Source organism: Podarcis melisellensis (genome assembly GCF_964234715.1).
Source record: "Podarcis melisellensis genome assembly, chromosome: 2".
NCBI lineage: Eukaryota > Metazoa > Chordata > Lepidosauria > Squamata > Lacertidae > Podarcis > Podarcis melisellensis.
The window spans coordinates 111792314-111819321 of record NC_138529.1 but is presented as its reverse complement, the minus strand read 5'-3'; the positions used below and the strand labels follow the sequence as shown (position 1 = coordinate 111819321).

The 27008-nt window shown below is 45.2% G+C and overlaps 2 protein-coding genes across 5 annotated transcripts in view; one reads left to right on the top strand and one right to left on the bottom strand.

The window, feature by feature from the left end:
• Positions 1 to 37: 37 nt before the first annotated feature.
• Positions 38 to 26590, top strand: LOC309364872 (zinc finger protein RFP-like). 4 transcript variants are annotated; one of them, XM_081902840.1, is made up of 8 exons: positions 38 to 498; positions 3217 to 3312; positions 4473 to 4706; positions 5901 to 5923; positions 7345 to 7463; positions 8820 to 8852; positions 10476 to 11438; positions 11511 to 11631. In XM_081902840.1, the coding sequence occupies exons 1-7, from the start codon at positions 103 to 105 to the stop codon at positions 10982 to 10984; spliced, it is 1410 nt and encodes a 469-aa protein (XP_081758966.1). In that variant the 5' UTR covers positions 38 to 102; the 3' UTR covers positions 10985 to 11438; positions 11511 to 11631. The 4 variants fall into 4 exon arrangements, with proteins under 4 accessions (XP_081758966.1, XP_081758965.1, XP_081758964.1 ...); XM_081902838.1 differs by lacking the exon at positions 11511 to 11631 and adding an exon at positions 26553 to 26590 and having other exon boundaries at positions 42 to 498; positions 10473 to 11224; XM_081902837.1 differs by having other exon boundaries at positions 42 to 498; positions 10473 to 11438.
• LOC309363221 (uncharacterized protein) overlaps positions 14408 to 27008 on the bottom strand; it is a 29343-nt gene continuing 16742 nt past the window's right edge. The window contains exons 8-14 of the mRNA XM_081899327.1: positions 24918 to 25342; positions 23855 to 23950; positions 22830 to 23060; positions 21019 to 21041; positions 19884 to 20002; positions 17915 to 17947; positions 14408 to 15212 (exon numbers count right to left, since the gene is read on the bottom strand). Coding sequence (XP_081755453.1) covers positions 14641 to 15212; positions 17915 to 17947; positions 19884 to 20002; positions 21019 to 21041; positions 22830 to 23060; positions 23855 to 23950; positions 24918 to 25342 — 1499 coding nt within the window. The 3' untranslated portion in view covers positions 14408 to 14640. The remainder of the gene's footprint in view (positions 15213 to 17914; positions 17948 to 19883; positions 20003 to 21018; positions 21042 to 22829; positions 23061 to 23854; positions 23951 to 24917; positions 25343 to 27008) is intronic.

Below are 27008 nucleotides of genomic sequence, written 5' to 3'. Positions count from 1 at the left end.
ATGTTTCTTCTCTCACTCATGCCCATCATTTAAACAGGAGTCCCCTTTAAGAGGCTGGTCGTTGGCTGTGATGATGATTTCATTCCAGCGTCATTCTCAGCCATGGCTGCTGCTGCTGGTGGTGCAAATCCCATCCAGGATCTCTGTCATGAAGCCACTTGCCCCATCTGCCTGGAATATTTCCAGGATCCAGTGATCATCTCAGGGTGCGGGCACAACTTCTGCCGAGCCTGCCTGACCCGGTACTGGGGGGAGCTGGAAACGGGGGCGTCGTGTCCTCAGTGCAGATATACGGCTCAGCGGAACAGCGTCCAGCCCAACCGGCAGCTGGCAAATGTGGTGGAGATAGCCAGGAAGCTCAACCTCCAGGGCGGAAAGGGGGAAGGAGGAGAGCAGGGAGTCTGTGAGATGCTCCAGGAGCCCCAGAAACTCTCCCGCAAAGACCACAAGCCCCTCATCTGCGGGGCATGCGATAAATCCAAGGAACATGGAAACAAGGTAGGAGGAAATCATTCTGGATCTTGGCGGTGTGTGCGAATAGCTGTCGATTCCTTTTGGGGAAATTTTCTGTGGATTCACCCGTTTACATTCTTGCATTTTGGTATGCAAATAAATGCATGGGGAAGCCTTTCATTAACTCTTTCCCTCCCTGCTAGGCTCCCAATTGGTGCCAGGGTACCAAAGTGGAAACAGTCAACCTCAGAGAGAGGATTTTGGGGGGGGACCTGTGGCAAGAAGGGAAAGCAAGGGGACTGGAAAACAATCTCAAGCGCTATCAGATGAGCAACTTAACTCAGGATGTTCCAACAGCTAACATATGCATTTGATGGAAATTTCTAACTAGCTCCACCCAGATAACATATTATTATTTTTGTTGTTGTTGTTTAGTCGTTTAGTCGTGTCCGACTCTTCGTGACCCCATGGAGCAGAGCACGCCAGGCACTCCTGTCTTCCACTGCCTCCCGCGGTTTAGTCAAAATTTTTATTATATCAATCAATTAATCCAATTAATTAATTAATTTGTACACCACCCTTCATACGAAGATCACAGGATGGTTCACAACATTAAAATGCAAAACGAGAACAAAAAATACATAATAAAAAACAAGAACAAAAACAAACCATTTTTTTTTAAAAAAATCCTTCCAGTAGCACCTTAGAGACCAACGAAGTTTGTTAGTGGTATGAGCTTTTGTGTGCATGCACACTTCTTCAGGTGTCTTAGTTGGTCAGTTAGTCTCTAAGGTGCTACTGGAAGGAATTTTGTTTGTTTGTTTGTATGTTTCGACTACAGCAGACCAACACGGCTACCTACCTGTAACAAAAACAAACCTGTAACGCTTCTCCCTCAAACACTTTTAAAAGGTCATTGAATATTAATAAGCCAAAGGCCTGGTTATAGTTGAACATTTTCTTGCCTGGCAAATGACGTGCCCTCTCTTCTGCCATGTCTCAAAAAAATAATGTCGACCTTTCTTTTTTCACTCAATTCCTATCCGCAATAGAGAAACAGGGAGGGGGTGTAATGCCCTCGTGCTCTGTGGGGAGCTGGCTTCAGGCACTAGGCCCCTTGGCAGACCAACTATACGTTACAAAGATGTCTGCAAATGTGGCATGAAGGCTGGCAACATTAACCCCACCGTCTGGGAATCCCTTGCAGAGCCTGAAGAGAGTCAGGTTGTGTATCCATAGCAGTGACTAGAGTAAGGATGACTGCTGGGAGGAGCACAGAGATAATAATAATAATAATAATAATAATAATAATAATAATAATAATAATTTATTTATACCCTGCCCATCTGGCTGAGTCTCCCCAGCCACTCTGGGCGGCTCCCAATCAAATGTTAAAAACAGTACAGCGTTAAATATGAAAAAATTCCCTAAACAGGGCTGCCTTCAGGATAGCTGCTTATTTCCTTCACATCTGAAGGGAGGGTGTTCCACAGTGTGGGCGACACTACTGAGAAGGCCCTCTGTCTGGTTCCCTGTAACCTCACAATGAGGGAACCGCCAGAAGGCCCTCGGCATTGGATCTCAGTGTCCGGGCTGAACGATGGGGGTGGAGATGCTCCTTCAGGTATACAGCACCGAGGCCGTTTAGGGCTTTAAAGGTCAGCACCAACACTTTGAATGGTGCTCGGAAACGTACTGGGAGCCAATGCAGATCTCTCAGGACCAGTGTTATGTGGTCGCAGCAGCCACCCCAAGTCACCAGTCTAGCTGCCGCATTCTGGATTAATTGCAGTTTCCGGGTCACTTCAAAGGTAGCCCCACTTAGAGTGCATTGCAGTAGTCCAAGCGGGAGATAACTAGAGACTGGCGAGACAGTCTGCGGGCAGGTAGGGTCTTAGCCATGGTGCATTTGTAACAGCAAAACCGGACGCCTTCATCTGCCCCGGCTTCAACAAAACATGTCTCTCCCGTATCAGTCTCTACAGCCACAGCAGGCGCTGTAACTCTCCAACAGTTTGACTTCACCCTGAAGGTGCACTCCTCCATTGTCTCCTGAGACAGGGATGCCATCAACAACAAGCTCCCTCAACTGCTTGGGGTTGATCTCTCACCTGCCACTGACTCCTTCCCACTTTTTCGCAGTCCTTCAGGGCCCTACCTGAAAACAGGGAAGTGTGTCAGTGTGTCTCTGTGTATGTACAGTCATACCTCTTGTTACGTTCGGTTCAGGTTACGTCTTTTCAGGTGGCGTCCCGTGGCGACCAGGAAGTACCGGAAAGGGTTAGTTCTGGGTTTCGCCGCTTGCGCATGCACAGACGCTCAAAGTGACATCACGCGCATGCGCAGAAGCGGTGAATTGCGACCCGCGCACGTGGAGACGCGGGTTGCATTCTGCTTATGTTGCAAATGGGGCTCTGGAATGGATCCCGTTCACAACCAGAGGTACCACTGTATTCATTTTGTGTGTTGTCTTCCCCCCTGTGCTGTAAATGTGCTACTGAAGTAAAGCTAGTGTCAGATTCCCACAGACATTTGTAGTTGGCCACTGTGAGAAGAGGAGGTTGGCCGGATCCATTGGCTTGATCCAGCAGGCTCTTCTTATGTTCATAATTCTTACCTGATGGTCTGTGTCTGTTTCCAAAGGCTGTAAGGCCAGAGGTATCCCCAGTCACTGGAAGGGACGGCAGGAAGCAAACAAGCCTCTTTTTCACCTCCTCTCTCCTCTTTCTCACCCACCCACTTGAGCTCTTATTTTCTCCTCAGGATCTGATCTGTACTCGCCTGGAGGTACTGAGGAAAGAGAGAGAGAGAATTCTGGCATACAAAGCCAACACGGAAAGAGAAAGCAGAGACCTGCTTGTAAGCGTTGCCTCATTTTCAACTACTGCTGCAAGGGGAACAAGTACTTGAATCAACAAATACGATTCTTTTCTGAAGTAATATAAAACGGAGGCATCCCAAAAGTTATTCTGTCCTGCTTTGTAGAACTATCTGTTGTTTGGAATTGTCCTGGGGCAGATCTACACTCGTCATTTATAACGTTAAAATGTGTTGTTAAAATGTGACGCCAGAGCAAGCCTCCAATAATGGAAAATTGCAATTCAGGATTATAGAACATTATTTTTTTTAAAAAAAGTTTAGCAGATCAATGTAGATCTACCCCTGCTGTCCTGTAAAAATTCTTCTAAAGTTGGGCTCTTGTAAATCTTTAGGAAACACCAACCTTCTTTAAGTGTCAAAGTAAATATGTGAGGGGGCTGAGGACCCTGAATTCCTTCCTCCCACCTCAATGTGGAAGGCAGTACTTTTGTAGCAACACTTTTATGTCTGCGTAGGTTCCCATCCCATTTTCTTTATGGTGTTTATAGCCCACTCAAAAAGGCCTTCCGAGTTTACAAAAATCAGTACTGAGATGGTCCCTGCCCTCAGGCTTACAGTCTGAAAAGATTTGACAGTCACAGAAGACTCAAAACGTTGACTTCCATACGTTGGAACATAACAGAAATGGCATTGGGGAAAGGACAGGCCTTGAGAACTTCTCCCTGCTGTACCCCAACTTGTTTACTGAAGTGCCTGAATAAGGCTGGGTGTTGATTGTGGTCTGTAGAATATCTGAGGTGCCCTTCCAGTGGAATTCTCCCCTGGGATCTTCAGATGAAGGGCAGTATATGTTAAGTTGTGGGTGAAGATATCAGACGACACAGCGATTCTTCAAACAGCTCTTGTTTATTCACAGGCCAGGACAGAACTGAACTGAAGGGTTCAGCCAGCCTGCTTATATAGTGCTCCAGTACAACGTAACTGTAACAATTTTCTAAAACTATCCCATCACTGAACGTCACTTTTGATCCCTTATTTGCATAACTATCTACAGTATCCCCCTGCTGGCCCAGGGTGAGAACTTCAGTACATAACAGTATACATATTTAACAGATGATGATGATGATGATTCCCATAACCTACCTCTTGATGTTCTAAAGACACCTGCTTTTCCTCCTCTTTCCAAATGCTTCTTTTAGCTTTTAACAGAAATGGAAAAACAGAAGACGGCCGAAATGTTCAGACAATTACGGCAGTTTCTGGAAGAGCAGGAGCAGGTTCTTCTGGCTCAGATGGAAGAGGTGGAGATGGAGATTGCAAAGAAGAAGGAGGAGCACCTGGCCAGGCTCTCCAGGGAACTCTCCTCTCTCGAAAGGATCATGCAGGAGATGGAGGAGAAGCACCAGCAGCAGCCAGCAAGTGATCTCCTGCAGGTCAGATTAGGGCAGAAACAGCCTCGTCTTGGAGAGGCGCCTTGGACCGCTTCATTCACTTAAAAAAGCAGCGGAAAGGAAGCAGAGTGTGGAGCGGAGAGCCAGGTCTCTCATCAGAGCATCGCTGTCAACATTTCCCTTTCTTAAAGGGAAATTCCCTTATTCTGAATAGGATTCCTCACAAGAAAAGGGAAAAGTTGACAGCTATGCATCAGGGTGAAGCAACTTGCCTTGGGAGCAAGCTCTCCTAGAGGCGGTGCCGCCTGTGTCATGCCCACTTCTCATTGCCAAGAGCCCACTACAGGAAGTGGCAGTAGTAGCAAGGGCAAGGAAGCGTTGACAGCGGTAGAGGCTTCCCAAGAGCTGCAGCACCTCTCATCAGTGAGAGCCAGTGTGGTGTAGTGGTTAAGAGCGATAGACTCGTAATCTGGTGAACCAGGTTCGCTTCCCTGCTCCTCCACCTGCAGCTGCTGGGTGACCTTGGGCTAGTCACACTTCTCTGAAGTCTCTCAGCCCCACTCACCTCACAGAGTGTTTGTTGTGGGAGAGGAAGGGAAAGGAGAATGTTAGCTGCTTTGAGACTCCTTCGGGTAGTGATAAAGCGGGGTATCAAATCCAGACTACGTCGTCGTCGTCTTCCTCCTCTTCTTCTTCTTCTTCTTCTTCTTCTTCTTCTTCTTCTTCTTATTCTTATTCTTATTCTTATTCTTCTTCACCACCTCCCTGCCACTACCTCACCAGCACCACCACTACCCACCCCTTCATAACTCCCCCATCACAGGCACTGCTGCCGCCACAACAGCCACATCCTTCTCCTCGACCCCAGTGGCTGTGACGGCCCTCTCCTCTCCTCACCCCTGAGGTGCCACCTTCCTCCTCTCCCTCTTGGGGGCAGCCCAGGGGTTTTCCCCAATTTTCCATGTTTTAAGTCAACCACCTTCCAAGTCATTAAAAGGGCACCACTTTCCTTGTTGACTTAATTATCTCATGTAGGTTTCCCACCCACCCCCATGGGAAAGCAGCAAAAACTGCCCTCACATTTGGGGGAAATGACATCCCCAATCCTTGTGTGGTGTCTGCTAGGCAGGCCAGAGGGCCAGAGTGAATGCTAGTCAGGGTCTGAGGCAACTTCATAGCATAGCCTGAGGCAGGCATTGAATTCCTTCTCCTCTGTCTCTCTCTCTTTCCTTCTAGGACGTTGGAAGAACCTTGCCAAGGTAAGTGGATCTCACTCACGGTAGGTATCCTGCTGCCACCAGTCACCACCTCCCTTGCTTCCCTTCCCCGTGACTATTTCCCTGTCCACTCTCAATTCCTAGGAGGGGAGACTCCACAAAAAACCCCACTCAATAAAACAGGTGTCTGAAGCAACATTGCCTTCTCCGTTTGCTCAACACCTAGGTCCAAAGGCAACATGGGGGTCCCCTGGATGGGCTTTGGACAAATAATTTGAATTAGTTGTACATTTGTGGAAGGTCCTGCTGAACCTCTGCTCTAAAACCAGTTTTCAAAATATATGTAGCTTGTGAAAGCCAAGGTCCCTTTCAACTCCTCATTACCTCAGGAAACAAATATTTGAGTTTAACCGTCACAAAAAGGAAGCTGTTGGTCTCCCACACAAAATCCGCAGACTTTCTTTAGGGCAACTGGGACGTTAGCTCTAACCAAGAGAGGCCAGTTCAGTCATTCTAGCAGCAACTCACCCAGGGGACAACCCACACAGTTCCATGCGCACACCTGTCTCACGGGGCATCCATGCAGTGGGGCTACTCACAAGGGGGTGGACTATATTCATTTGCAACTTCAAGGTGCCACTCAGGTTCAGGACGGAGGTTATAAGGAACACCTCAGTTTTGCCAACAGCAACTGCCATCTTTCTATTCTCCACATCTCACTGGGGGGGTCAAACAGAGAAATAAACTGTGATGTGCTGCAGTGGCGTAGCGTGGGTTGCCAGCACCCGGGACAAGGCAAGTAATTTGCACCCCCTAACCTGTGGATTTGCGCCCCCTAACCCGTGGATTTGCGCCCCTAACCCTAACCCCCAGATGTTGCGCCCGGTGCGGGTGGCCCCCCCCTGCACCCCCATGCTATGCCACTGATGTGCTGTCATTACACAGTGAAGTTGGAGTAGAGATGTCCTGAGCAGGGTGGTAGCACATGACAAGTGATCTTTCAGTAGATACATGTGGGGAGATGCAGAGACATTTTGGCTCTCAGGTATCTGGCTTTAGAGTCCAAACTGCCACAAGGGACGCGGGTGGCACTGTGGGTTAAACCACAGAGCCTAGGACTTGCCTAGGTCTGCAGAAGGTCTGCGGTTTGAATCCCCACAACGGAGTGAGCTCCCGTTGCTCGGTCCCTGCTCCTGCCAACTTAGCAGTTCGAAAGCATGTGAAAGTGCAAGTAGATAAATAGGTACCGCTCTGGCGGAAAAGTAAACGGTGTTTCCGTGTGCTGCTCTGGTTCGCCAGAAGTGGCTTAGTCATGCTGGCCACATGACTTGGAAGCTGTACACCGGCTCCCTCGGCCAATAAAGCGAGATGAGCGCCACAACCCCAGAGTCGGCCATGACTGGACCTAATGGTCAGGGGTCCCTTTACCTTTACTAGGAGTTAACATTGTTTTTCTCCACCAGGAGTGAGAAAATGGAGACGCTTGTGAATCCAGTGGCCTTCCCTCCAGAGCTGAAGCAGAGGATCAGAGAATTCCATTATAAAAATCCCTCTCTGGAGGAACTTATGAAACAATTCAAAGGTAATGAAGAATGACTGCAAGGATTTTTGTGCCAAGCATTATTTGACTTCCAAAATTAATGTGTCAGGTTCTTATCATATTTTATATTGTTCTTTCCACAGACAGCAGTAGCACCAGCAAAGCTTCCTTTTCAGGGGCCAAGACACCATTTTCACCCAGAATGCCCTATATACGTTGTCGTTCTGGGGCACTGGGGGCGGGGAGCAGAAATTGGGGTTGCCACAAATCAAGGCCGTTTGCACTAAGCATATAACAAAGCCTAGCTGTTCTGCTCCAACATGTGTCAGTTTACATTTACAAATACAGTGGTACCTCGGGTTAAGTACTTAATTTGTTCCAGAGGTCTGTTCTTAACCTGAAACTGTTCTTAACCTGAAGCGCCACTTTAGCTAATGGGGCCTCCCGCTGTCGCCGTGCCGCCGGAGCACGATTTCTGTTCTCATCCTGAAGCAAAGTTCTTAACCTGAAGCACTATTTCTGGGTTAGCGGAGTCTGTAACCTGAAGTGTATGTAACCTGAAGCATATGTAACCACTGTAATCTCCTCTACCCACATTGAATTCCAATCCTCATAATAATTGCAAGCCCAGATCATCTTTAGACTTCCTTTCTGCCGATATTGAAGCCCATTTCACTGTACGATACTGACATCTGCTGAAAAGAGCTTCAGAGGGAGCCATGTGAGGTTTCTTCTCATATCCCGACTTTTGCTGTGAATGACTGCATTTCAAATTTCTGCATCCTGGAAAAGATCTCCCTCCATTCCCTTTCTGTCAAGGGTTGCATTCCATTACAGAAACATTTTTGGGCAAAATACCCTCCCACACCACTGCATAGCAACAGAATCACAACCCCTATCCTGATAAACCGTGGATGAGAACGAGAACCTGTGGAATGAGCAGTGAATACTGGGCAGTATCTTTACCTTTCTCCATTTCCAAAATTTTAATACAGTGATACCTTGGTTCTCAAACCTAATCCATTCCGGGAGTCTGTTCGACTCCTGAAACCATTCAAAAACCAAGACGCGGCTTCCGATTGGCTGCAGGAGGTTTCTGCACTCAAGCGGAAACCGAGTTGGATGTTTGGTTTCCAAGAAACGTTCGCAAACCAGAACACTTTCTTCTGGGTTTGCGGCATTCAGGAGCCGATTTGTTTGACAACTAACAACATTTTTAGTTAACTTTAATCTGTCCTCCATATGCTTTTCTAGTTGTTAATTACATGTTCCACTTTCTATTTTACACCAAAGAAGGAAACAAGAGAGGATTTGTTGCAAAGTGATTCTTTTTGTACAATATTTATTTTAGGTGCAACCTCGTAGAGCTTCTGATTTATATCTTTATTTTCCCCACAGACACTCTGCTAATGAGACAACAGTTTCAGAAAGGTAAATTTCCTATGGAGGATGACACTTGGGGAGGGAATAGAGACTGGTGATTCGTTGGCGTCAAACAGTCTGTTCTGCAGACTTCGGAAACACCAATTGCTTTATTATCGTTATGAGCCCTAACGATGATTTAGATTTAGAGGGGTTGTGGCAGAAAAGGAACCTACTGGCACATGTGGTGGTCTTGTAAACATGTATCCAAATGTTGAGAAGTGGTGATGAAGGAGATTTCTGAAAAAAATAGACCCCAAATTGTGTCCTTCATCAATTTGGATGGATTGAATAAGGACTTAATATAAAAACACCTTACAATCCAGCTCCATGCTGCTTTGCTGGATACTGTCTTCTCCCATCCCTGTGGATCAGCCATGACAAGGGGGTGGGACCATCCACCTATCACTCAGCTGATGTCAGATGACTGACACTTACTCATGCAGAAGAGCTGAGTAAATGTTTTCTAGGCGGTTTTGCTTCTTGTAGAAGACAGCTTGATAGACACAAGGGGCACATTATAAATGTTTCGACAACAGAAACCCGATTCATATGTGGTGGGATTGTCCATTAGTTAATGAATTTTGGAAACAGATTGTTATAGAAATATCGGGAATTGTGGGTAGGAAGGTGGGAATATCTAAATTAATGGTTCTTATTAGAATCATAGAATCATGGAATCATAGAGTTGGAAGAGACCACAAGGGCCATCGAGTCCAACCCCCTGCCAAGCAGGAAACACCATCAGAGCACTCCTGACATATGGTTGTCAAGCCTCTGCTTAAAGACCTCCAAAGAAGGAGACTCCACCACGCTCCTTGGCAGCAAATTCCTCTGTCGAACAGCTCTTACTGTCAGGAAGTTCTTCCTAATGTTTAGGTGGAATCTTCTTTCTTGTAGTTTGGATCCATTGCTCCGTGTCCGCTTCTCTGGAGCAGCAGAAAACAACCTTTCTCCCTCCTCTATGTGACATCCTTTTATATATTAGTCTGAGTAGCACCGAGTTAAAACAAAAGAGGAATTTAAATGGGTAGAATTGATGGTAACTGCAGCCAGAAAGGTTATAGTGAGTAACTGGGAAAATGCAGAAGAGCTAGGGGTGAACCAATGGAGGAAAAAACTGAATAATATTATAATTTTAGAATATCTAACTGTGAAAATACACAGAAGGAAAGGATTTAAGGTCAGTGAGAAAGAGGAGGATTGGTTTGAGAAGATATTGAATTATTTGGGTAGGTTTGAACAATTAAATAAACCTTGTGGATGGAGGAGTGTTAACGTCTATAAAATTGTACATATGGTTGATTTGAATATTCTTATTGATTATGTATACCCAATGTATCAGCCGCCTGAGGGGTTTCACTGTTTGTGTTTTGGTTGTTGGTAAAAAAATAAAAATTTTAAACATTAAAAAAAAGAAAAGAAACCCAATTCACTGAGATTTATTGTGGGCAAGTCTTGGAAGGGGGAAAGGAGAATCACAGTCTAGGATGCCACGCAAGAGAATCCTGAGATGGATTGTGATTCCTGGGATGTTTTATGTATCTAGATGGCTGTCTGTCTCTCAAACTGATTCAGCGCTTCTCCTTCTCTTTTCCTCTTCTCTCCCCCCCACCCACTTCACAACAGCAGATATAATTATGGATCCAGACACAGCTCATCCTCTGCTCATCCTGTCTGAGGGCGGTAAAAAGGTGGAACGGGGAAACAAACAGCAAGAACTGCCCGACAACATTGAGAGATTCAACAAACTGACTTCGGTGCTGGGGTGTGAGGGATTCACAGCAGGGAGACATTTCTGGGAAGTCATTGTGGGAGGGCAGGGGATGTGGGCTTTAGGGGTCGCCAGGAAGTCTGTGAGGAGAAAAGGCTTCTTTCCCTTCAGTCCCGAGAAAGGATTCTGGGCTGTAGGAAGGATTAATCATGGTTATTGCGTCTTGAACCCTCCTGATTACCTTCCTCTGAGTGGGGAGCCTGAGAGGATCCGAGTGACTCTGGACTATCAAGGGAAGCAAGTCTCTTTTTTCAATGCTGAAACAGGAGCCCTGATCTACACATTCTTGGGAGCCTCCTTCTCGGACGAGACCCTCCTTCCTGTGTTTTGGGTGAAAGAGAAAGCCCACCTCAGAATTGTGGGATAAAAGGTATAGGGACCCCTGACCATTAGGTCCAGTCGTGACCGACTCTGGGGTTGCGGCGCTCTTCTCGCTTTATTGGCCGAGGGAGCCGGCGTTTGTCCGCAGACAGCTTCCAGGTCATGTGGCCAGCATGACTAAGCCGCTTCTGGCGAACCAGAGCAGTGCACGGAAACGCAGTTTACCTTCCTGCCGGAGTGGTACCTATTTATCTACTTGCACTTTGACGTGCTTTCAAACTGCTAGGTTGGCAGGAGCAGGGACCGAGAAATGGGAGCTCACCCCGTCACAGGGATTGGAACCGCCAATCTTCTGATCGGCAAGTCCTAGGCTCTGTGGTTTAACCCACAGCGCCACCTGCGTCCCTGAATTGTGGGATAGCCAACCTCATATAACCAACATGCTTAAGTCTAGTTAATGTACTAAGGGGTTAATGCAATAGAGCAAGCTGTCCTGCCAGGCTTAGCTAGTTAATGTACTAACTAGTTAATGTACTAAGGGGTTAATGCGATAGAGCAAGCTGCCCTGCCAGGCTTAGCTAGGGCACTCCTTTGGAAGAAGATAATCAAAGCCTTTATTCAACATCAGTCTACCTGAGAAGCTCAATGTGTAAGGTCAGAGCAGGTTGCTGCAGCACAGGCCACATGGCTGTTAGAATCTTAGGAGCTTTCACCATTGTAACGAAGCCAGCCTGTGTTTTCTGACAGATGTATGGAAAAACACATGAACCTGACCTCTGAAGAGTTTGTAAGTAAACCAATTTTTAACTTGCCAGACGTGTTGTCTTTTTCTATGCTAGGGGAAGAGGGGAACTTTAGGAGGAAGTTAGAATGGCATATTGTAAAGGTCTAACAACCTGTATTCCCATGCTTTACTTTGCGGCATATTTTGCAGTTTTAAATCTCTGCTGGAGTTATCTCCCCAAAGAGTACTTGCCCCAGACTTGGACCTTGGCATCCAGGAACTCTCCTCTTATTTTTCTTTCCCAGCCAACAATAATTACTTAAGGAGACACAAGATATCTATCAGGCTTAGATGGAGTTTCTGTCCAGATTAGAATGAATGATAAAATCAAACATCTGCCAAGAGGACTATATATAGAGAGAGGGGGGGGGGAAAGAGATTTTCTTTAATAAAATGGGGGGGGATACAAAGATTAATGTCAAATATATTTTCATAAATGTACCAAATAAATGTTCATAAATGTACCATGCAAACACGTACATAAATATATAAACCACATGTCTGAAGCAGCACAGGAAAACAGCCATGAAGCCATTTTGGCTCCCAAACTGACCAAATGTTTTCTCTGCAAAGTCAAAGGAAAATGGAAAAGCCTCCCCGTTGTCTTTTCCTTCACAAATCCTGTCTTAAGGGTATGTCTATGTATGAATAGGGTGAGCCTGTGAACTGGCTCAGGAACTAAGTATTTATCATTACAAAAGACTGGCCAGGCTTCTCAGGGTATCCAATCAAGTAAGCATTAACAGGTAATTTGCCAGACAGGAGGTAAACGACGACATGAGGTAAACAAAGCACTCAGATTTCTGCTGTAGACCACCCTTTCTGTGATGTAGGTATGATGTCTCTGGGGGTGGTCTTGGACCCCAAGGTGGGCAATTTAAAATGTCTATATAAGGGCGGACACACCTGGGTTCCGGGTCCTCCTCCGTTCTCCTGCGTGTGAGGGGAGCACCCTGTTGCAACAGTTCAATAAAGATCAGGCTTACTAGCTGCTTTGCTTCTCAATATTCTCTGGTTGGCCTCTGTTCTTTTCTCCAACCGATGGAGAACTTGCAAAGGACTCTATAAGGACTCTTGTGTTCCCCATAAGCAAATAAGGGCAGATTTTCGTTTATTACCTCGGCTTCCCAATTCTTGCTCAGCTCCTGGTGTTCAGTAGGTGGCCTTGGGCAACCCACTCTTCTCACATGCTTGTTGCAACACAAAATTGGGAAAGGAACATTCATGGATTCCACCCTCCCAGAGTTCGGCAGAGGAAGAATACGGTAAGACAGACAGTTTTGTGAGGCTGAAGTGTGACACAAAAACCATGCAAAGAGAACCCTTTTTAAAAATACAAGTAAACATCTGCACACATTTAAAACATCAGCAAAACATGTTTATTATACATTAAGCAAAGGAATAATCAGAGGTCCTCACTGCAGATTAATATCTGGATCTGCTCAGCTGCAGTTCACCTGTTCCACCTTATCACAGAGGTTAAATCTATGAATCCGTTTTGCTGGCACCAAAAAATACCCATTTCACAGGGGTAAAAGCAGTGATGCTCACTGCCCCCAAGGCAAAACAATCATATATAACCCCCCAAACAAATAAAACACAGACCAAAACTGTTAATGCTCCCCACTGAAACAAGAAACCTCCCCAACCAACCCAAGACATTAAAAAAATAATAATGAAAATCAGGAAGGACATCCAGGGACCCACAGCTGCCATACTGGGGACCCAGTATTATGCAAGAACCAAATACATTTGGATGTATTCTCCAACTGTAAAATAATGTTCCCTCGCATCAATCAGATTTACCTATACCTGCTTCAAAATAGGTATCCCCTTCTCTCACAGGATACATCTCATTTGGTGCTTGCTAAACAACAAATATGTAGGCCTCTTTGGAGAAAGGTGTTTTGCCTAGAATGTCATGTTGGTCTGCCTGCATAGAAACTGTTATGTACTGAGCTGAATCCTAGAACAATAGGATCCAGAATGCAGCAGTCTGATTGGTCCGTAGGAGCCACCCAATCCAGCTCCAGGTGGAAGTGAATCAGCAACCTGATTGGCCTGCAGGAGCAGCCAATCAGGCTTCTGGAGGGCGTGAATCCGCAACCTGATTGGCCTACAGGAGCAGCCAATCACACAGGGCCCATTGTGTAAATAATGTATATATAGCTAGACGTTTTTGGGGAAGTTTCATTCATTGCTACTACGAGCTGAGTAAAGACCATGAAATTCACACTCAACTCTGAGTATATTTTAGAAACTATGAATGTTTTCTTTCCACTCCATCTCACTAATAGCTTGTAAAGGTATTGTGAGGTAGGCAGGGAGAGAAGAAAAATAGAAGTTAAGGGGTGAGAACAGATATATGGATCTTCTCAACAACCATGTTGCGCAATTACTGCCTCTTTAAGACATAAAGGTATAGCAGGAAGAGGGAATTCTCAGATTCCCTCAGATTCCCTATGAATGGAAGCTCATGTTGGCTTTTTCAGTTCTGCATTTGGACCAATATATATATAATTAATCAAAGTAACATAATTAATGTTCGGTAAAGCCTGCTTCCACCATGAAGTAGACCAGGGAGCAAAATGATGGGTGTTGCTGCGGCGCTTCACCCACAATATGCCTGAACTAGAACTTTGAACATTGCAGTTTGGGTAAATAAAGATAGCCGCCATAACCACAGACACTTGAAGAGTTCCTCAAAACCCTGGAATGAGTCCTGGGTCTTAAATAGAATAGTTTATTATTATTATTATTAAGCACTAAGTAACAGCTGCGCGCGCTCTCTCTCTCTCTCCTACTACTACTACTTGGGCCCATAAAGGGTGGATGTCATTGAATCTGGGGCCTGGTTCTCTCAGACCTATAAATAAGGCGTCCTGAAGAGTACATTCTCACATTCAACCAAATAATTATCAGGATCCCAACAGAGCAATATCATCATGGCCTGCGAGGGAGAGCTTGCCATCTCCAGGAGATAGAGTGAGGTGGGCTTTGTCCCTGAGAAAAACCAAAGGCAGAAGAGTCTCTCCAGAAAATGAGGCCCCCGAGAAGGTGAAGAGGGGAACTCCACTGTCAGCGTCGAAAAAGGCCACCCGACCCCCTTCAACGTTCAGAAAAACTCGGATCCTCTTGAGCTCTCCGCTCAGGGTCAGAGGAGAATAGTGGGGGTTGTTGGTGGCAGAGTATCTACTGCCCAGCTTCCCCACAGCCCAGATCCCCTCCTTCGAATTCAAGGACAGCACACCCTTTCTGCTCAGAGATTTCCTGGTGACCCCCACGGCCCACCCTCCGTCGCTTCCCACAGCAAAGTCCCAGAAGTGTCTGCCCGATGTAAACCCCTCGCGCCCCAGCACAAAAGGCGTCTTGTCGAATCTCTCCGGGTTGTCCGGCCGTTCTTGACACTCATCTCCCCATCTCAAGCTTTTGTGATCTTCAGACAGGATGAGGTTGGGATGAGCTGTGTCCGGGTCCAGAGTTATATGTTCTGTTGGGGATTCGGTGGGGTTATGAGGGAAGGAAAGAGAAGTCACTTTAACCAGGAGACAGATTTAAGACCTGATACAATCTCAAGAATGCTGCTCCCTCTCAAATCAATAGAATTTCCATACAATCAGGGCTGGATTAAGACCTTTAGAGGCATAGCTGTCAAGGTTTCCCCTTTTTTAAGGGAAATTCCCTTATTCCGAATAGGATTCCTCGCAAGAAAAGGGAAAAGTTGACAGTTATGTTTAGAGGCCCTCAGATTTTGGTGGCCCAGGATAATATTAATTATGAGCTATGGGAGAATTTATGGACAGTAAATATGATTCTAACGGCGTGTTACGCACTAAAAATATATATGGTGAAAATGACCCACAGATGATACTTAACACCTGCCAAAACTAGTGAAAATATTTAAAACAGAAAAAAGCAAATGCTGGAAATGCAATTAAGTACAGTGGTACTTCCGGCTGCAAAAGGGATCCGTTCCAGAGGTCCAGCCGGATCCTAATGTTTTCACAACCCAAGGATCACTGTTATACGCGTGAGCGCGGCGGTAGACCGCTTCTGCGCATGTGTGCGGGGCGAAACCGGGTGAAATACTTCCAGGATTGCCGCTTTTGCAATCTGAAGTTTACGTAACCCGAGGGTTGCGTAATCTAAGATGCTACTGTAGAGGGACCTTTTTTCCACATGTTGTGGTCCTGTAATTAGGGAATTCTGGAAAGTAATTTACAATGAGTTAAAAAAGATAATAAAAAAACACCTTCCCCCCAAAGCCTGGGGCATTCCTCTTGGGAATGGTAACAACAGAAGTCCCTAAGAAACAAAAGAATTTATTATTATGTGCCACCACTGTGGCTAGAATCGTATTGGCACAAAGGTGGAGAACAAGTATGGCGCCTACTAAGGAGGAGTGGCAAGGAAGAGAATGCTGAATTGGCGGGTATAACAGATAGGATAAGAGAAAAGGATTATCATCCTTTTCATACAAGGAGGATTGGAAAATGTTTATTGAATATTTTAAGAGCCAGTATAAACAAGTAAATAACCCAGCAGGTATTGAGTAAATCCAGCAGGATAGGAGCTAACAGAAATTAACAGAGGAAGAAATGTGAAGATTAAAGATTTGGAATACCTGATTTAGTAGAAAAGCAAAGAAACCAGGGGAAGGGGAGAAGGGGAGTCACCAGGTATTTAGTTGTATGCAGTGATAGGTATGAAAGTTGTATAATTGGTGGTGAGTGGAGGGAATCTGGGATGTGAGTATTATATATATATATATATATATATATATATATATATATATATATATATATTTGCTTTCGTAGATTTTCACGGGTACAGGAATGCAGGTTTTGGTGTCCTCGGGTGTCTTTACACGGGAAGACACCCGAGGACACCAAAACCTGCATATATATATATATATAAAATATTTTGGTGCCCTCACATATATCCAATTCAAAATAGAAAAAAAGTAAACCATATATCATTTATTATTACTATTACAGTATTACTACTACTACTACTACTACTACTGCTATTATGTGAATATATGCAATTTTTTCATTAATTGCGGGAGCCTTTTTTGTGGAACATGGTTTTGCTGCACCATATGGTCTGTGGTAAATCCGGCAATGGAAAATTTCTGTGGCGCCTGCCTTCCCTTGAAGCCCTAAGCAGGCCCTTATTTAGCTTCATGGTTAATTAAGGCCTGCATTCAATGTATTCAGGACTGGGGCATTTTCCACAGTTACCTGGACAGCCACTGTTAAGAGTGGATTGGATGAGCTTGGACCCCCTTTGACCTCAACAATGTGCTGCCATTACTATCATGCTACTGAATTCAAACTAAGGGCCAAATCGTACCTACGATTAGGATGTAGCATGCAGTTGTATCACTGATTCCTCCCCTTACTCCAAAGAAAGCACACCTTTGAGATCTGGATTGGGTCTGGTCCGTGTGGAATAGTGTTTTAACCCTTTGCCGCCTATTGTGGCCCCAACCTGAACAGGTTGTGCACCTCAGGTCCACAGCAAAGGCCAAAGGGCTCAAGCTACCCCCATCCCCACAAACTACCGTATTTTTCGCTCTATAAGATGCACCAGACCACAAGACTGGTTTTTGGAGGAGGGAAACAAGAAAAAAAATATTCTAAATCTCAGAAGCCGGAACAGCAAGAGGGATCGCTGCACAGTGAAAGCAGCAATCCCTCTTGCTGTTCTGGCTTCTGGGATAGCTGCGCAGCCTGCATTCGCTCCATAAGACGCACACACATTTCCCCTTACTTTTTAAGAGGGAAAAAGTGAGACTTATAGAGCAAAAAATACGGTACCTTCCCAAAGCTGCCCTACCACCATGGCTGAATCCTAAATCAGATTGGGGGACTGAGCTTACTTCTGGAGGCAGAAGAAAAGCTCTGGCATATTAAAGGGAAATGTAGCTTGATCCGTAGTCTGATCCAGTAGAATAAGTTATTTTATCTTCCTGACAAAGGGCTTCTTTTGGGAGGAAGGGCGGGACAAAAATAGAATTTCAATAATATTAATAAAGATATTTATATATCAGTAGCCATGGAGCTTTCCCTTAACTTTCCACGGATGGTTTCAGAGCCACCAGGACAGAATTATGAGATGATAATGAAATGTTTTCTCACAAGATTCACCTCCTGTGAGTGTTTTCCCTCAGAAGCCCCCAAAATTTACCTTCTTGCACCTTGACTCCAAATACCAGAGTGTCTGTGAAAGAAAAAGGAGGAGTGAGAGATTTAGATCACACTGCCATGCGTAAAGCAAATCTTGTAACGGCAATGTCATTTCACACATCGCCCCCCCTTATTTTAGTGGGAGGGTTAAGTAAAAACATGTTTTTGATGACAGAGAAGTATTCCCCTCAATTCTGTTACTCCTCCATCACCTTAAATTCAGCTCAGCCTCCTGAATTCCCGTTTCCTCTCATCAGACTAAGAAAAGTCTGCAGCAGGCCTGGGTTGTTGTTATTTATTCATTTATATGCCGCTTGCTTGCCCAAATGGTTTCTCCGTGGTTTACATGTATGAAATCAATGATAAAAATATGAGCAATAAAACAATGTCATCGAAACACTGAAACACTCATCCTTAACTAAAATATAATAACAAACGAGGCTGGGAGTAAGGACTCTTGATAGATATTGTAGTTAATAAGGTAAAGTCCCGTCAAAGGCGACTATGGGGTTGCGGCGCTCATCTCGCTTTCAGGCCAAGAGAGCCGGCGTTTGTCCACAGACAGCTTTGCGGGTCATGTGGCCAGCAGGACTAAACCGCTTCTGGCACAACGGGACACCATGACGGAAACTGGAGCGTACAGAAACACTGTTTACCTTCCTACCACAGTGGTACCTATTTATCTACTGGCACTGGTTTGCTTTCGAACTGCTAGGTTGGCAGGAGCTGGGACAGAGCAGAACTTGAACTGATGACCTTCTGATTGGCAAGCCCAAGAGGCTCAGTAGTTTAGACCACAGGGCCCTTGTAGTTAATAACATCTGGCTGGAGCCTGTATTCACTAGTCAAGGTTGAACAGCCAACACAAGTTCTTTAAACATATTATAAATTAAAGAGACTAATTATTAATTAGCAAGCACCAATTCTATGCTATTTTGAAATAAATGCCTAATGTCCCTCAGTTACCTCAAGAGCTTTTCACCTGTAAGTGAAGGAAGCAGGAGGCAGTTTTAATCTTATTGGGTAGAAAAATCCCTACAGGTTTTTCCTTTTATCTCCACAAGGAAAAGGAACAGAAACTTTCTCTTAATTTTTTAATTTTTTTTGAAAGGGAAGCTGAAAAGAACTTTCCTTGCCACCCTTATAACCTGTGGCTATGGCCCACCTCAAGCACACTTTTGGACATGTAAGATGTTCTGTTTTTTTTTTTAAAAAGATATTTATTAAAGTTTTCAAAAGATTATATAAAATAGAAAAAACAAAAAAAGACAGAAAAAGCAATAAGACATACATACAAAACACATACAATAACAAGTATAATTTCAATCCCTTATAGTCATAAAACTTACTTTCCCGACCTCCTCATACCTCCCCTTTCTGTATCCCAATCTCTAATTAAATCAATTCAGCAAATCCTTCCCTAATTTCTATTTAATTTTTGATCTTTCTTTTCTTAATTTCATAATCATTACAGCTAGAAACCCCTTAATTTCTAAATCAACATCGTTCTAACATTCAATAATCTTACAATATTTCTTAAGATAGTCCTTAAATTTCTTCCAATCTTCTTCCGCCGACTCTTCTCCCTGGTCTCGGATTCTGCCAGTCATTTCTGCCAATCCCATATAGTCTATCACCTTCATCTGCCATTCTTCCATGGTGGGTAAATCTCCTGTCTTCCAATACTTTGCGATGAGTATTCTTGCTGCTGTTGTAGCATACATAAAAAAGTTCTATCCTTCTTTAACACCAATTGGCCGACCATACCTAGGAGAAAGGCCTCTGGTTTCTTCAAAAAGGTATATTTAAGTACCTTTTTTATTTCATTATAAATCATTTCCCAGAAAGCCTTAATCTTTGGGCATGTCCACCAAAGGTGAAAGAATGTACCTTCATTCTCTTTACATTTCCATTTCCATTTTACATGTAAGATGTTCTGTATCAAATCTTCGCATCCATTTTCCCCTCACCTTTGAACTGTTTCATGGCACCCTCGAGAAAAGAGGTTTTATCACAGAAGTCCCAGATCCTCCACTTCAGCTCAGGAGAAAAAGCCCCGGGATTCTCGAATGCCTCCTTTTCCTCACACCTGGAAGAACAACAATGTTAATCCATTGTCCATCCAACTCCGTATTCCCAAATAAGCCAAAAAAGAAAAGAAAAGGATGTATTGGAAAAATACCTCAGAGAGCCTGGAGACGGGGGGGGGGGTGTATTGGCAAGGAGGTAATTGCCCCCCAATAATTTTTTTAAAAATGTAATGAAATTTATATACAACTTAGTTTTTTTAAAAAGCCTCTAAACCAGCGGTTCTCAACCTGTGGGCCCCCAGATGTTGTTGGACTACAACTCCCATCATCCATGAGCTCTGGCCTTGCTAGCTAGGGGTGATGGGATTTGTAGTTCAACAACATCTGGGGAGCTACAAGTTGAGAAAAGCTGCTCTAAACCATGGGTAGGCAAACTAAGGCCCGAGGGCCGGATCCGGCCCAATCGCCTTATAAATCCGGCCTGCAGACAGTCAGCATGTTTTTACATGACTAGAATTTGTCCTTTTATTTAAAATGCATCTCTGGGTTATTTATGGGGCATAGGAATTCGTTCATCCCCCCTCCCTCAAATATAGTCCGGCCCCCAACAAGGTCTGAGGGGCCCACGGCTGAAAAAGTTTGCTGACCCCTGCTCTAAACAGTTTACGTAACATAAAACATTCACAGGAAAACACCAATAAAATCAGCAGGCTTACAGAAAGAAGTAGACATCCTAATAAAAATAACAAAACAGTCAAAACACAGTTTTAAAAACAGTTTTAAAAACAAATACACAAAATAAAATAGTGCAGTCGGACCCCCTAAATAAGACATGTGAGGGCAAAATAGCAGCTCCATGTGACACCGGCATGCTCAAAACTATTCAGCTGCTACCTACAGCCCAGGAGAAAGAGAGTATCTCCCTTGCTCCTTCAGTAAGAGAGTCTCTCTCTCTCTCTCTCTCTCTCTCTCTCTCTCTCTCTCTCTCTCTCTCTCTCTCTCTCTCACACACACACACACACACACACACACACAGAGGAATGTGATGGTTGGTGGTGCCAGTTAAGCCACTTACCGCTGCAAGAAGCTTTTAATATCCTGCAGGGGAAAAGAGAGAGGCAAGGCAGAATTCAGTGTTTGCAGCAACCCACATTACAATGACCCTTTCAGCATTGAGACTGGTGCCCTCTGGGAACAAGCTGGCAGGACTTGCCAAGCGCAGCCCACTCAAAAGCTGTGAGCCCACCTTGAGTCCCATGAGGGAAAATGGCGGGGTATAAATAAATATATAAAAGTAAAAATAAAAGCGGTACATACATGGCTTTGGCCCTGTATACCTGAAGGAGCGTCTCCACCTCTGCCTGGACACTGAGGTCCAGCGCTGAGGGCCTTCTGGAGGTTCCCTCGCTGCGAGAAGGGAAGGTACAGGGAACCAGGCAGAGGGCCTTCTCGGTGGTGGCGCCCGCCCTGTGGAACGCCCTCCCACCAGATGTCAAGGAGATAAAGAACTACAGAACTTTTAGAAGACGCCTGAAGGCAGCTCTGTACAGTGGAACCTCAAGTTACGGATGGGATCCATTCCGGAGGTCTGTCCGTAACACGGAACTGATGCAAGCCGAAGTGCCGCATCTGCGCACGCACAGGGTGTGAGTTAGTGCTTCTGCTCATGCACGAGCGGCGAAACCCAGAAGTAACACATTCCGGTACTTCCAGGTTGCCGTGGGACACGGTGCATGCTCTAGTTATCTCCCGCTTGGACTACTGCAATGCGCTCTACATGGGGCTACCTTTGAAGGTGACCCGGAACTTGAAATTAATCCAGAATGCGGCAGCTAGACTGGTGACTGGGAGTGGCCGCTGAGACCATATAACACCGGTCCTGAGAGATTTGCATTGGCTCCCAGTTCATTTCCGAGCACAATTCAAAGTGTTGGTGCTGACCTTTAAAGCCCTAAACGGCCTCTGCCCAGTATACCTGAAGGAGCGTCTCCACCCCCATTGTTCAGCCCGGACACTGAGGTCCAGCACCGAGGGCCTTCTGGCGGTTCCCTCGCTGTGAGAAGCCAAGTTACAGGGAACCAGACAGAGGGCCTTCTCAGTAGTGGCGCCCGCCCTGTGGAACACGCTCCCTTCAGATGTGAAGGAAATAAGCAGCTATCCTATCTTTAAAAGACATCTGATGGCAGCCCTGTTTAGGGAAGTTTTTAATATTTAATGCTGTATTGTTTTTAACATTCGATTGGGAGCCACCCAGAGTGGCTGGGGAAACTCAGCCAGATGGGCGGGGTATAAATAATAAATTAATAATAATCATCATAACAACAAGAAAACATGTAACCTGAAGCGGACGCAACATGAGGTATGACTGTATAGGGAAGTTTTTAATGGCTGGTGTTTTACTGTGTTTTTATAATTTGTTGGAAGCCACCCAGAGTGGCTGGAGCAATCCAGATAGGCAGAAAATAAAGAATAAATTATGTCTGGACTGCGTCCTTGAAATTTGGTAGTGCCTCTGACTTTCCTAAACCGGGCCTCTTCATTTCTTGTGTGGGTGAAGGAGCCACACAATTGCTTTGGGGCCAACTTCGCTGTTATGCACTGTAGTTCTCACCCTGGGCCAACAGGGGGATACTGTAGATAGTTATGCAAATAAGGGATCGAAAGTGACGTTCAGTGATTGGATAGTTTTAGAAAGTTGCTACAGTAACGTTGTACTGGAGCTCTATATAAGCAGGCTGGCTGAACCCTTCAGTTCAGTTCAGTTCTGGCCTGTGAATAAACAAGAGCTGTTTGAAGAATTGCGTGGTGTCATCTGATATGTTCACCCACGACTTAACACTCGCGCTGATTGGAGAGCAGCCCAGGCTGCTCCTTCCGCCATTTTACCTGCAGGAGTTCGCCAGCTGTCTGCTGGCGCTTCTTCTCCACCTCCCGGAGGATGCACTCAAGGGCAAAGAGTTCGCCGGACAGCTGGGTCATGCGCTCATCCCTCTTCCACCGGATCTCCATCTCTGCTTGTTTCAGCTGGGCCAGCATGAGTTTCTCCTGCTCCTCCAGGAACTGACGCAGCTGCCTGAACTCAAGCAACGTCTTTTTCCTCTTCGCTTTCATTTGCTTCTGAAATAAGCAGGCAGGAGGAGAAGAAAAGGAAACGCCTGTTAGGATATTTCCGTTCCTCCTTAAAAAGGGAACAGGCTGTTGTGTGTCACAAGCCTGCGTACTTCCTGCTCACAGGGAGTTTCCGTTTTGTATATAGCTTTTGTTTCTGGCTGTTTTTCCTCGACACGGATGCAAGCAGTCATGTTTTTCCTTTGTTCTGACCAACGTTGAATAAAGCTGTAAATATGCTCTTCTGGGTGAATCTTCCGTTGTGGAAACTCTGCGAAAAGGGCGTGCATGAGTCCTGGAATGTGTCTGAGGCTCGTGTCGCTAATTGACTGATGCTGTTCCAACGGGAGACTGGGAGATCGTCCAGAGACAACGATGGAGGCCTGCCTGATTGCCTCTGTCTCCCTGGCAGTATCCCAACAGCGCCCCCCCCCCAATGCACTCAGGGAGATCACCCCAGCCGCCCCACCTCAGGCCCACGCCAGCTCCTCACCCCATAATATAGTCGTACCTTGGATCTCGAACGGCTTAGTTGCCGAACTTTATCGGCTCCCGAATGATTGAAAACCGGAAGTGATTGTTCCAGTTTTTGAACTTTTTATTATGAAGGCAAACGTCCAATGCGGCTTCCAATTGGCTGCCAGGAGCTTCCTGAAACCAATCGGAAGCCGTGCTTTGGTTTCTGAATGTTTTGGAAGTCGAATGGACTTCTGGAACTGATTCTGTTTGACTTCGAAGGTACGACTGTACAGATGTTAGCTAGTCCTAGCAGTCCTTCACTTCTCAATAGGAGCAACACTTACCAGCAAGACTTTGCTTTCTCTTTTTGTGTCTGCTTTGTATGACAGAACTTTCTCCCTCTCTTTCTTCAGAGTCTCCAGGCAGCTGTAGAGACGATCCTGAAAAGAAACGAAGAAATGTTAATTTAATATATGTGCAGGAATTGATGGATAGATTGTTGTCTGAAAATAAATTAAGGTGGTTTTTTTTTAAAAAAAGCAAGTATATTATAATGTAAGGTTATTTGTAATGTTTGAAGTTAGACCAGGATTAACTGGGAATATGATGCAGCACCAAGGAGAATCACAAGGAGAAATGTTTAATTTGTTTAGATTAAATAGTAAATTTGTTTTAATTTAATTTGTTTCAATTAGTGATCAATTTGAAAAAAAAAATGAAAATCAATGAAAAAGATGTGTCCAAAGGAATGAGGAATTCCATTTTGGTCAATTCTTCGCTGTATATTGTCAAATCAAAAATATCACTTAAAAGACTTAAAGCATAAGCCAATTTAGGGCATCTTGAATTTTTCAACTTTCAAATTCTAAGAATGAGGGGTGCTAAAAAATTTTAACATAACTTGGGGATTCAAAAGTTATTTTTGTTAAATTAATATAATTTGGTTTCGCTTGGTAAGTAATATGTGTGTGGCATGGCATAGAAATCATTAGAAATGATTGTCAAGTAATTGCAGTTATATTATATATTGTTATTAATTATTTTTATTATTTAGCATTACCTGACATTTTCAGAAGGCAAAATTAGAAATCTGTGGTTTTCTGAAGCAGTTTATGTGCTGCTTCAACAAACATAGACTAAATGTCGTCCAATCACAAAGATAATAGCACACACCCAAAAACATAATATTAAGACCACTCACTGAAAGTTTTTGCAAAAATTAAGTTTCACCCCCTAAAATGACACTTCCTACCGGACCATGCCTGTAATCAGACTATCTGATCACAGCAAAACCTGCAAGAATAGCTTGGGATTTATTTTCCAGCAAAAGTTAACAAGAATCAGCACGAGCTATATTCAGCATTCCCAAGAAAACGGAGAGGATGCCATTATCAAGTTATTTCCCACCTTGTACCCTTGGACAGACTCCTCCGGCGGAAGCAGAGTGTGTGTCCAATGTTCTTCAGATTCTCGACAAAGTGCACACACCAATTTCTCGTCCTCTTTGCAGAACAGGCTGAGCTTTTCACCGTGGCTCTCGCACAGCTCCCTCTTCCCCAGATTCAGTGGCAGGAGTTTAATCCTTTCCACGATATTTGCCAGCTGCCAGTTTGCCCGGAACTTCCCTTTCTGGAGGACAGCGCTACAGACGGGGCACCTCAAGGTCCGCAGGACGTTCCAGTTCACCGCGTGCTCCTTGATGCAACCCCAACAGAAGCTGTGGCCGCAGTCGACGCTCACGGGGTCTGTGAAATACTCTTTGCAGAGGGGACACCTGGCTTCCTCGACTATGTAAGCGGACGGCTGAGCTGAGGCCATGGTGGGCAGAGACCCTCAAAACCCCTTTGCTAAAGGATGTAGCTTTGGGACCTGTTAAGAGAACAGCAGGATAGCAATGGACTAGAGAAGGAAGGAATAACTCTTGTGAGATGACATTGTCTCCCATCCAGCAACTACAAAGGCTCTAATTCCACATGTTATTTCTTTGTCAATTTTATTTGCAACCTGTTCCTCATTATTTGCAACCTGTTCCACACAATCCCAGAACAAGAGACAATATTAAAATGCAATGAAATAATATTTAGTTTAAATGCAACTACTGCATGCAACAGGGACGCGGGGGGCGCTGTGGGTTAAACCACAGAGCCTAGGACTTGCCAATCAGAAGGTTGGTGGTTCAAATCCCCGTGACGGGGTGAGCTCCCGTTGCTCGGTCCCTGCTCCAGCCAACCTAGCAGTTTGAAAGCACGTCAAAGTGCAAGTAGATAAATAGGTACCGCTCCGGCGGGAAGGCAAACGGCGTTTCCGTGCTCTCCTCTGCTTCGCCAGAAGCGGCTTTGTCATGCTGGCCACATGACCCGGAAGCTGTACACCGGCTCCCTCAGCCAGTAAAGTGAGATGAGTGCTGCAACCCCAGAGTCGGTCACGACTGGACCAAATGGTCAGGGGTCCCTTTACCTTTACTGCATGCAACATGGATCCTGAACGCCTTGCGAGTCAAACGTTTTGTCTCCTGAATGCCGCAAACCCAGAAGTGAATGTTCTGGTTTGCAAACGTTCTTTGGAACCCAAACGTCCGACGTGGCTTCTGATTGGCTGCAGGAGCTTCCTGCAGCCAATTGGAAACTGCGCCTTGGTTCCCTAACATTTTGGAAGTCAAATGGATGTCTGGAACGGATTCCATTCGATTTCCAAGGTACCAGATTGGAGAACGATGCCTCTCTACATCTCTAGCACATCCCTCAAGATATACCTCTCAGGTCTCCCTCTCTTTTCTTTCTCGCGGGTTTGATGCATGGATATATGGATAAAGGTAAAGGTAAAGGGACCCCTGACCATTAGTTCCAGTGGTGACCGACTTTGGGGTTGCGGCACCCATCTCGCTTTATTGGCCGAGGGAGCCGGCGTACAGCTTCCGGGTCATGTGGCCAGCAGGACTAAGCCGCTTCTGGCGAACCAGAGCAGCGCACGGAAATGCCGTTTACCTTCCCGCCGAAGCGGTACCTATTTATCTACTTGCACTTCATGCTTTCAAACTGCTAGGTTGGCAGGAGCAGGGACCGAGCAACGGGAGCTCACCCTGTCGTGGGGATTCGAACCACCTACCTTCTGATCGGCAAGCTATTAAACAGGTGAAGAGTTCCAAGCACAGAAAATGGGGCCTGTCTGGAGGGTGCCAGGAAGGCTGAAACTAAACATGAGGATGAAGTTTCTGATGGGAAGAGTAGTTCCGACAGCAAAATGATCTCCATCGGAAGGTGGTGGATTCTCCTTCCCTGGATGTTCTTAAGCAGCGGTTGGAGAGCTGTCTGTCATGGATGCTTTGGTTGAGATTATTGTACTGCAAGGGGTTGGACTAGATGACCCTCGGGGTCCCTTCCCACGCTATGATTCTATGAAAATCGTGTACCCACAAATTCAGGGTTAGGATTTGAGTACCACCTGACTATAGCGAAAACATCTAAGCGGTTTGCAAGAAATATTAAACCAAATATTTAA

Excerpts from the sequence above, each read along its gene's own strand:
- LOC309364872 (XM_081902838.1), top strand. The coding sequence starts at position 103 with ATGGCTGCTGCTGCTGGTGGTGCAAATCCCATCCAGGATCTCTGTCAT. Across the intron at positions 499-3,216 it reads CCAAGGAACATGGAAACAAG|GATCTGATCTGTACTCGCCT; the intron begins GTAGGAGGAAAT and ends TTTTCTCCTCAG. Across the intron at positions 7,464-8,819 it reads ACTTATGAAACAATTCAAAG|ACACTCTGCTAATGAGACAA; the intron begins GTAATGAAGAAT and ends TTTTCCCCACAG.